Source organism: Morone saxatilis, unplaced genomic scaffold (assembly GCF_004916995.1).
Source record: "Morone saxatilis isolate NCDOM2014 unplaced genomic scaffold, NCSU_SB_2.0 Contig1, whole genome shotgun sequence".
In the NCBI taxonomy this organism is placed as follows: domain Eukaryota; kingdom Metazoa; phylum Chordata; class Actinopteri; family Moronidae; genus Morone; species Morone saxatilis.
In genome coordinates, this window is record NW_023339651.1 from 2,839,568 (window position 1) to 2,851,045 (window position 11,478).

Genomic DNA, 11,478 nt, shown 5'->3' on the forward strand with positions numbered 1-11,478 from the left:
CACGTAAAATCTCCTGCTCAGAGTCTGTGCCGTGTGTCTGAGCCCAAACGCTTGGCGGACGCTCACACCCGATGCGGGACGAACCAAAGAGTTAGGGAAGCGTGAGTAAAGAATACACGTTAGCATCGCCGAGGCTAACCAATGCCTAACGTGTAGCCCGAGTTTTCAAATCCTGCTTTGTTGTTGTTTGTTTGTTTGTTGTTTGTTGTTTTGTTTGTTTGTTGTTGTTTGTTTGTCGTTTGTGACAGCGTTTTGACCTTTAACTGAGAGTGAAGCAACCAATCTGTAACAGCGTTGAGAGAGAGAGTTACTTTACTTTACTTCCGTCTGAGTGTAAAGGAATGTGACAGGCCACCACACCACACCCACACAGACACAGAGACACACACACACACACCGACACACACAGAACACACACAGAGACACACACACACACACACACACACAGAGACACACAACACACAGACACACCCACCCACGACACACCCGACAGAGACACAGCAGAGACACAGAGACACCAGAGAGACCACAGAGACACACAGACACACACACACACACACAGCACAACACAGAGACACACACAGAAGACCACACACACACCACACAACAAGAGACACAACACCACACAACAACCACAGAGACACACCCACACACACACCCAAAACGCGGTGGCACAGAGACACAGAGAACACCACACAGAGAGCACACACACACACACACAGCAACGAGAGACACACACAACAACACGACACACACAACACACACACACAACACCCAGAGACACACACCACACCACCCCTGCACACAGAGACATCACCACCACAGACACTCACACACAGACACACACACACACACCACACAGAGAGCACCAGCAGACTACATCACTTATCAATTATCATTATCGATGATTGTTATGTGATTATTGATTGGGTGTCGACTTGCAGAAAGCCGAGGCATTCAGAATGACGATGAGGAGGGAAAAGTTTGATGATTCAAAACCTGGAACCCACCCTTCAGCGCAAAGAGGAGAAGGAGAATGAAGCTTTCTTTAAAAAAAGGCTGACCATATTTATATTTATATATTTATATTTATATATTTATATTTATATTTTATATATTTATATTTATATATTTATATTTATATATTTATATTTATATATTTATATTAATGTTTTATATATTTATATTAATGTTTTAATTCTGTGAATCAGTGCACAGATGGCAGATGACCTTTAACAAACTGGTCTGTTGTTTTATATTCAGAGTAAAATTAGTGATTTGGATGAATTTTGTGTATTTTCTGACATTTTGGCTGCAAATTCAGTGTTTTATTCGCTCTTTCTGTTTTAACTACATACGCTTCTAATACAGGACGAAGCTGTTGAGCAGCGAGTTTAAAAGTTTAGATCGTAGATAATAATCTGTGTTAACCCACACAGGAATAAGGACAAAGAGGGATTTAAATGTCTGTGGCTTTAAGAAGAAGAAGTGTTGTTTTGTCAGCACCGCAGTGTCTGCTAATCCTGATGTCCTTGAACTGGGCTGTGGTCAATAAGGACTCCGTGTTACTGCCGTACTATAAAGCAAAAAAGCCAAAGTGAAGTGGTTGTAATGTGAATATCTGCTGGTTGTCTCAGTTCTCTATGATAGTACATTTAATATCTGTTGGTTTTGGATTATTTGTCGGGTAAAACGAGCAATCAGGAGACCTCAGGTTGTGTTTTAGGAATGGTTCGTCACTTAATTGAGAGTAAATAAGTTAGTTGTTAGTAGCTTTAAAACTGCAATGACATATGCCTTAAAACTAACAAATTATTTGAATCATTGATCATTTTTAAGTTAAATAAATTCATTCTTTAGTCTGCTAAATGTAAATAATAGTTAAAAAATGCCAAATTGCGAGTTCCCCGAGCCAAAGGTGTCGACCTCGGATTGCTCAGATAATCCATTAACAAAGATAGAAATTCCTCCCATTTCACAACCGGGAACCAGAGTATGTTTGAGCATTTAGAGTTTACTTATTAATGTATTAACATTTCCTGTTGATAAACTAAGTATTGAATATAAATTCAACTGTTAACTGTGTTTCTGTCCATAAACCTGAAACCTCTCTCCCATTTTTAGGTGCAAGAAATCCACGAGGGTCTGCAAAACCTCCGAAGTAAAGTGTCTGAACTTGAGAACAAACAGAAAACTGTTCTGGGCGTGGCGCTGCCAGAGGAGAGTGAGTGTGTTCAGATTTACANNCTGAACAAAGTCAACAAATGATGAAAATATTTGTCAGATTAAAGTCTTTTTATTGTTGAATGAGCAATAATAAACGGTGTTTTATGTGTCTGTGTGCTGAATATGTGGTTCTCCTCTTCGGCTTTAGGTATGAAGAAAGAGCTCCAGACTCTTCGAGAGGAGATCAAAACGTTGGCGGGTCACATCCAAAAAAAACTGAAGGGTGAGCAGTGATGTTTAACAAGTGAACACTGCTGTTTCTTTATTTGTTTTTGTTTTTGTTTACACTGATCAACTATCTCTCCACAGGTATTGAATCAAAGAAGGGAGAGGAGGATGGAAAATACGTAACCATCAGCATTCGGATGCAGCGGACCCAGGTTGGTCATTTTTGCTTTTATGCCACAAAATCAGTTTTAAGTCTTGTTAAGTTGCTGCGTGAAGCTGTTTTTATTCCATTAATAATCCCAATAAAAGGTCAAACAGGGAAACGATGCTTCTTGTAAAGTGAAACAGAAACTTGCACTGAGTTTTGAAATAACTGGTAATAATAATTTCACAATACGTCGTCATATAAACGTTCCTTTTTACTTTCGACTTTCTCTGATTTACAGGAATGTACTTTAATTTACTGGCTGAGCCAAAAACTCCCATTTTATTTTATCTATAAACAGTTTGTCAAGAGTCATGTATTAAATCACAATATACACCCAGTTTTTAATTTATTAGCTACACTAAACTGAAAAAGGAATACAGTTGTGAGATAATTCTACATTTATTAATGTCTTAATGTTTTAAAGAGGTGTTGATTCAACTGTATTATTATGTATTATGTATTATCATGTTTGAGGCTCTGTTGAGTCTAAACTCATTTCTATCAGTGAGAAAAGGCTAAATAACAGAAACACCTGTGAGTGTAATCCATTACAACTGCACAACAAACTCAGGCTTGTTTTCCAGTCGAGGAAAAACCTGGAAATGTATTAAAATAACCAAATATCCCGGGAAAAACTGTATTCTTACTCAGATTACCTCCGTAAACCTCGGTTAGGAAGTGTCCCATAAACGCATACGATTGAACCAATAACTCTAAAACAAACGTCATAAATGTAGATTTTATTGGAGGTCTGAGTGTAAAGTGATATAGTTTGACAAGAAATACAAAGACTTGTGTTTGTGTTTTAGATTTACAGCCGTATAGTGATGATTATGGTTTATTGCCTGACAGCAGCTCCACTTGCAACATCCCAGAAAAGACACAAACACCTGAATTAAACACGAGTTACATCAGTCTGACTCTCCGGTTTTAATGGAACAGCTTTGTTATTTTTACTGTTTTAATTTAAATGTTTCCCCCTTTCCAGCACGGCGTCTTGTCCAAGGAGTTTGTGGAGCTGATGGGTTACTGTAACACCATCCAGGCCCAGTACAGAGACCGCAACGTGGAGAGAATACAGCGGCAACTCAAAATCAGTGAGTAACAGGAAGCGGTGGTTTGCGGTCCGTGGTTTGATCACTTCCACTTTCGCTGCGGCCGCTCGGTGTGCCGGACGGTTTGTCTCATGACACTTGTCACGTGTCCTCCTTGGTCTCGGTTTCTACTCTACACACTACGGTTAAACCCGCACTGTTCAGCCTTTATGAGTAGGATTAATCACATTTTATCTGCCACGATTTCAGCTTCCAGCTTAAGTTGAATTGAGATAGTTTTCTGTGTCACGCTCTTGTTTTCTGTCTAATTTCTGGATTATAAATCAATCGAATGAAGGAGACAAATGCAGATTCACACAGTTGAAAGAAAATGAATCTGTGACTTTTCTGATCAGTTATTAAATGTTTAAATCATTTTTCAAACAAAAGTACCAAAACATTTGATTGTGCAGGTTGTCAAATGTGAGAATTTGCTTTTCTTTGTTGCGGTAAATTGAGTCGTTTTGAGTTTTGGACATTTCATAAATGTTTTTATTAACATAATAATATACAAACATTCAGATAAATAAAGAAATAAAGAACAAAGTGAATAGTAAATTAAAATAAAGGCAAGTGATTAATGGAGGATAATTTCCAGATTAATCAGAAATGAATATTTAAATCAACTATATATAGAGAGAACCACATACTGAAGCTTCAGTGTCTCTCCAGAAACACTTTCTCTAAACGTAACCGTCTCTCTCTCTTCAGCTGGGACCAATGTGACCGACGAAGAGCTGGATACGATGCTCGAGAGCGGGCAGACGGATGTTTTCACCCAAAACGTGAGTACACGCGGCGGCGGAGATGAAAGGAGGCGCGGCAGCAACGTGACTGTGGGAAACCACAACACCTGCTGCGGCGAAGCACGTTGACAGCTGCAGGTGTTTCCTCTCGACCTCCGTATGGCAGCAGCAGCAGCTCTGACTTTAAGCTGCATACGTATGAAATGATGACAGCTATGTTCTGTTGTAGCTTCTCTAATTGCTCAAACTGGACTACAGATTTGGTAAGCATCGGCAAAGAAAGTCACCCGCAGCCCCTAGAGGTGTTAGTGTGTGAGTAGTTCATAGTGTGAAGACTCCTGCTGGCTTTTAATGTGCTTTAACCTACTTTGTACTCCTGCTTGGCTCCATTGAGTGTTTCGTTAAAGGTTAAATTAATGTTTAATTTACCCCAAAGAGATGTTTCCCACTAAAAAAAGTTTGGCCAAAGGTAATTTCAAAGTCCAGTGTGTAGCAAGAGTACAGTAGCCCAGAACGGACAAACCAAACACCGGCTCCAGAAAGGGTCTTTTAGGATTTAACAGCTGTAGTTTGGTCTTTTAAATGAGGCTCAAAGAGGTAAAAGTATCCAATATTGCACTAAAAACAGCAAAAGTGAGAGAAATGTCTAAAAAATACAAGATAGGAGCATTTACCAGTCATTTACTGTACATTTAACTCATACTTAAGACTTGTAATTGAGTATTTTTTAACCAAACTTACATGTTTTGTTGATTCTGGCGCACCCTGTGGACAAAAGCGGCAGTGTTTCCACCTCCCTTCTTTCATTTGCATTGCAGACATTAAGAATAAAGAGTAAAAACAGTCGTCAGTGTTAAATTAAGACTCCCTGTAGTTTGTTTACTTGGTAGTTCCTCCACCTCTGGTCTTAGATGAAACCCTGAACCCTCGTGTTGGATTTGTTGTCCATATTGAACCTAACACACACACATCCGCCCTGCGCTACACAGATCCTGATCGACGCTAAAGCCACGAAGCAGGCTCTGAACGAGATCGAGTCCCGGCACGACGAGATCCTGAAGTTGGAGAAGAGCATCAAAGACCTGCATGACATGTTCCAGTACCTCGCCATGGAGGTGGAGGCTCAGGTAACGCAAATCTGAACACTCTCGGATTAATTTAACCGCTAACAACTAATCGCTGCTGCTGCTCCGGTTCTGTCTGACTGTGTTTGTGCCTCCTGCAGGGGGAGATGGTTAACCAGATTGAAAACAACATCAAACTGTCTACAAACTACGTGGAGAAAGCGAAGGAGAACACGGAGAAAGCCGTCACGTATCAGCAGAAAGCTCGCAAGGTACGACGTCCTGCTCGAATGTTTAGAGCCTGACTGATGTGAGATTAGATAGAAAGCAGATCTTTTTCCTATGTGGATTTTGCACCAGTGTGATTATGTAAAGGTACTCTGAAGGCTGCTTTCTTTAACTAATAACTCTGAAAGAACATTTAAGTTAAATATTCTTTAGCATGTGCATAATAAATAAATAATAACATTGATACCAATTGCTGAGTGCTGCTGCTGCTTCTTCTTATCTTCTCCTTCTTCCTCTGTTCTGCTTGTCACAGTATTATAAATCACAGCNNAAAGAACATTTAAGTTAAATATTTACCACAGGCCATTTCTTCCCCACATTACAAACCATAAAAAACCTCTTCTTATCAGGACATATCAGAGTCAGAGTATCAGCCGATCCTGTATTAGGATACAGAGTAGTGCTTCTTTAAGGTTTGCATGATTACTTTGTGTGTGTTTTTTAATTGATCTATTTATTTTTGTCTCTTCCAATGCAGAAAAAGATCTGGATCGCGATCTGTTTGGCCATCTTAATTCTCATCCTAGTCATCTCATTGGTCTCCACCTTCGGCCCCTAACAGTTGGCAGTGTGAGTTGGCTGTAATTAGTTTGCCAGAAGCCACATTCTGAACCCCCCCATTGTTTTTCATGTATGTTCAGCCCACAGGACGTACGGGTGAATGAAGTCAGTCATCATCCCTCTGCATTATTCTGTCTTCCTCTAACACACACACGTCTCTTCTAACTGGCTCTATTTGTTGTTGTTGTTGTTGTAAAAGAAGAGATGTGCTCTCTGTTGTCTTAACTCACAAATGACTACAATCTTGCCTCCATTTCCACTTCCACTCAAGAGGTAGTGCTGCTGGTTTATGGGAACCCCCCCTCCACCCAATCCTCTATCAGATAGAATGTGGTCTACAACAAAGACCAGGACCCTTTGTGAACTGTTACGTCACTGCCTCCCCCCCCCCCNCCCCCCCGATATATTAAAAAGAGGAAATGAGTGGCCTTGAGCTAAGCACAATGCAGTATTGAAACCCAACACTGGCGCTGATCATTACTGTACTCAGGAAAACTGTGTGTCGACTCTTTAGTGTTGTTTCTGGACGAATCGGAGGTGTAAAGTAACGATTGGGCTTCCTTTTTATAGGCATATATAGTAAATAGACTAATATAATTGTACATAACCTCTGTTGCTGGTGATTAAGGCTATTATGCAGATGTTTTTTTTTTTTTTACTTGAGAAGTTAAACCTGTCTACATGTAACAATTGTAAATATTGTTTGTTTTTTGTTTTTTTGGTGTGAAGCCCCCCCGCCCTCTTCCTCCTTTTGTATTTTACAGAAGTGTCTCTGCACTGCAGTAAAAAAGGCCCACTTTTATTTGTCCTACCACTTTGTATTTATGATTTGAACAGTGTTTAAGCTGCTGCGAGAAAAAGTTCTGCAACACGTAATGAAATTATGTTTTCTTTCAAAAAATGGTGCCTTTCTCCTTTTTGTCCACACAAACAGCTCGAGAACGTGACGTTGTGCACTAACATTGTCAAGAAGGGAGTGAGTTTTTATTGTTTATATAAATGTTTGAATCCACACTGCAGTGTTCCAGCTTTTAGTCTGACACATATACGCTCATTACTTTTTAATTTTTCTTCACCAGTTTGTCACATTGTGCAACGTCTGTCTGTTTTGCTAGTTTTAGTAATTTAATGAGTTTTAAAGCTGCAGGGAAATCCTGGAATTGAACAGCAGCTGCTGCGCCGCCACAATGTGACAAATCTGTAAAGAAAAATGAACCAAAACTGTTTAGACGCTGTCCGGTCCTCGTCTGCTTTTGGAAAAGTCCGACGGAGGGCGGAGCGGCGACTCTGCTACTGTGTGATATTACAGCTGTCTCTTTCTGCATCACTCATTTTAATATAGATTTGTTTTTAAAATAAAATACTGTCACGTTCTATTGTGTGTTTGTCCTGAGCTTTTTTTTTTGTTGTTGTTCATTAGAATCTTTAAAACAAATTCGTAATAAAAACTGACATGAAAACTTTTATTTCAACACAAATGGAGGAAGGAAAAAAAAAAAAACCAACTAATTTTTGGTCTTTTTATTCAACTGTAATTGTCTTAATTTTTCAAGTAAAACAATGTGGAATTACAAGGGATCAAAAGGAATGCAACAAATGAAGAGACAAATCAAAGAAAATAAGACCATCACCATAAACTACCCACCCACCCCCCCTGAAATATCACCTTCGCTCAAAGTAGCTTCAGTCCAAAAGTAAATTGACAATTTACTGTCATCTGGAACTGTACCAGTAACTTTATTCACATATTTTGTCCAAGTATTTTTTTTTTATTTTTAATTTTTTCTTACATGAACGAAGAGCAATGAAGTAATGGTGACAAAAATCCAGGTGAAAAATAAAACATTAAATTTGGTTGCACTGATGCACGGGGGGCTTTTCTTAACAGTTCCTGGGGAGGGAGGGAGTGTTTTTATTTCTTTTCCTGTTTTGTTTGGCTTTTTTTTTGTTTGTTTTTATGTTTTAAATAACGAGAGAAGCTCAAACACCCCAGCGTTCAGGCTCTTCACAAGGCAATCAGAGGTTCAAACCCATTTTGGCCAGAGAGGCACTCGTAAATTTTCAACAAACATTTAAACTTTTTGCCCTTTTCGATATAAATACATGACAAAGTGGACCGTAACAATAACTGCCTGTTGGGAAGATCAGGGGACAAAACAAAAAACAAAAAAAAAGGAGCTCCGGGTCTGTGAGGAGCAAATAACGTCTTCAAAGACAATTTGCAACTTGAATTAATCTGTTTTTTTAAACCTGTGGACGTCGTGAGGTACCGGGGAACCAGTTAATCTACTGAAGTTGATGTATAAACTTATTACTACACCACAATGTACTCAAAGCCGAGGGCCACGTTATCAGATGTGCAAATGAGAAATGCAAGGCTGGATTTTCTTTTTAAAAATGAATCCAAATGAACAGAAAAAAAAAATCGACATGAAAAAAAAAAATAAAGGGGCCCAAGCAAAAGACAAGCTCCAGCATAGTGCAGCAAAGATCACATTGACAGATCGGTTCTCTTCCTAATACCCTGGAAGAAATAATAAAATATGCATAACTTATCAACTGACTACAAAGAAACAATAGTCAGGACAGCTGACGAAATTTTTCAAAACCAAACTTTCTAAAACCTCCAACTTACAATACAACTGGTCACTCAAAAAGTTTTTAATGTCACACAAATGACTTCATTTATAACCCTAATAAGAGGGTGCTGTATAATCCCATCTTAACACATAAGATCTGAGTGTTCCAGTCTTTAATGATTACAGTACATAATGTGAACTAACAACTTTCCTTTATTACCTCTTGCACCTTTTTGTCCCCCCCCCTTCAAGTCCCAGTGGTGAATTTTAACCACTGTACCATCTTCTGTCTGTTACGGACGCACCATGATGGCGCCACATTTTTTATACTCTCAGTCCGGCGTCCCTGAGCCTTCCCCCAGCTGACAATGGCTGAGCTGGTTGAGGGGACCAGCTCCAATTGGAAAGGGAGAGGGCCCAAGAGACAGGGGAGGTCCCTGGATCTGCACGCAGTTCCCTTCATTCATCAGAGTGCAGACAAAGCAGCAACCTTGGAGGTCATGACATCGTGACAACACTCTCGCTTCCGTTTTTTTTTTTTCCCTTTGGCACGCCGATCATGTCTTGTTGTGACGATGTTGACCAGAAGAGGAGCGGGTGCTCGCGGCCGGGGACCGGGCCTGCACCGCTGCGAGCGCCGCGACGCTCCGCAGCACCCTGTCCGGCGTCCCCTCCGTTCCCGAACTGCTGGTCACCTCCTGCGAGATCCTTTGAGACCTCCTGCTGTCGTGCCGACTCTCCCGTCGCTGCCTCTCTTTTTTGTCTCTACTCCGCTCGGAGCTGCGCTCGCTGCCGGAGGAGGTGGCGCGGGACCCTCTGTGCTCCGTGTTCTGGGAGCTGATGCTGTGAGTGCGCTGGCTGCTGTTGCTGCTGCTGCGGCTTCTGCTGCTGCGTCCGCCGCCCTCGCCTTCGCCCTCGCCGTCGCTGCTCATGCTGCTGCACGCACTGTGGCCCCGGGACGAAGACTGCGCCTCTGCCTCGCCTTCCTTCGCCCCTGAAGACTTCCTACTCCCCCTCTCCTTCTCCTCTGCTTTAGACCTCTTGTACTCCACCTCCAGGGGGGGAACCAGAGAACCAGGGCGCTGCCTGGTGGAGCGGGAAGCCGAGCGGCTCGTCTGATTGGGCGTTGAGGGTTTGCTGCTGCTGCTTTTATTATTAGTGAGAGTTACAGAGTTACTCTGAGGGGAGGCTGGTACACTTTTGCTTTTAGGTTTTTGGTTCTTGTCAGAAGAGGAGGCGGGGGAAGTCCTGGCGGCTTTAGCCCCCGAGTCTTTCCGAGTGGTGTGTCCAGGCGTGTCCACCCTTCCTTTCATCGCAAGGAGTTTGGCTGCTGCGTTGAGTGCTGAGTACCTCTTCCCCAGAACCTCGGGCTCAGGAGGCAACGAGGGCGCGCTGTTGGTCTGAGCTTTGCCGTCTTGCGGAGGCTGCGATCCTGCAGACTTCCTGGTGATCCTAACAGAAGATGTGTCACTGCCAGACTCTCCACCTGTGGACGCGTTGGCGTTGTTTGATGCGTTTGTTTCCGAGCTGTGTGCAGGTTTCTTCCCTTGCCGGCTGTTGCCCTTTTCCCTCTCTTGATCTTGTAGCCGGTGCTTGGCGGAGCGAGTCAACCGGTGCTCCTTCCTGCTCTCGCCGTCAGAGTCCGAAGAGGAGGAGGAAGTCGACCTGGAGCGCCCTCTCCGAGAGGGAGCGGCGGCGTGCTCCTTGTCGCTGCCTTCCTCTATATTCTCCCCATCCTCTTCCATTTTCTCCTCCTTCCCCGTTTCTGAGGTGACGTCCATTCGCCTCTTCTTGGTAGGAAGTCTGTTTTCGTAAGTCCTCTTGTGGTGAGCGTGACGAGTGAGGGTTGATGTCGAGCACCCGGACGACGGCGAAGAGGAGCGCGTGGACTCCTGGCTACTCTGGCGACTAAGAGGTCTTTTCTGGCATGGAGTTTTCTGATCTTCCGTGAACTCCTCCTCTTGTTGCTTAGGGTCTTCTCTCTGATGATCAGTTGCAGACGGTGTTTCTCCGCCCGTTCCCTCCCTTCCCGACTCCAAGTCTTTGGTCTCCGAGGAACTCTCCACCTTTCTCCTTTTCGGCTGAGGCTTACAGAGGTCTGGCTGTTTGTCGTCGTCCTCCTTGCTAGTCCTCGCCTCAGCCTCCTCAGCTTCCTCCTCCGTTTCCGTCACCCTGTCCGGGTCACATTTAGGGGCTTTCTGCGTTGGCTCTAAAGATTGCTGCTCTGATGAAACACTAGCAGCAGCAGGTGTGGGTATCTGGGGCAGGGCCTCTGTCTGGGCCGGTGTGGACACCTCTGGGGAAACATCTGTGGACGAAGAGCTTTCTACCGGCGAGGAAACGACTGCAGAGGTTTGTGTGGTGGACACGGGAGGAACCGTGGCAGCTGTGGTTGTTGCGACTGACACAGGGGCGACTACGGGAGTGGATACAACGTTTGTGGTCGCATCTGTAAAGGACTTTTCAGGGGATGTAGTTGTGGCGACGGTTGGGAGTTGAGCTGGTGTAGCAGCTGTGGACGTCGTTACTGGGGGTTGGGTCTTT

The 11,478-nt window shown here is 42.9% G+C and overlaps 2 protein-coding genes across 2 annotated transcripts in view; one reads left to right on the forward strand and one right to left on the reverse strand.

Annotated features, from left to right (window-relative positions):
• Window positions 1–71: 71 nt before the first annotated feature.
• On the forward strand, window positions 72–7,734 carry stx4 (syntaxin 4). The gene is given in 11 exon segments (XM_035669065.1): window positions 72–90; window positions 945–980; window positions 983–1,054; window positions 2,123–2,224; window positions 2,375–2,449; window positions 2,536–2,606; window positions 3,591–3,699; window positions 4,408–4,481; window positions 5,432–5,569; window positions 5,668–5,778; window positions 6,273–7,734. Coding segments are annotated over 11 exon segments (888 nt in total). The 3' UTR covers window positions 6,354–7,734.
• Window positions 7,735–8,134: 400 nt separating this feature from the next.
• The window catches only part of srcap (Snf2-related CREBBP activator protein), a 28,203-nt gene continuing 24,859 nt past the window's right edge, over window positions 8,135–11,478 (reverse strand). The window contains exon 32 of the mRNA XM_035669079.1: window positions 8,135–11,478. Within this exon, the coding sequence (XP_035524972.1) occupies window positions 9,492–11,478 (1,987 nt within the window). The 3' untranslated portion in view covers window positions 8,135–9,491.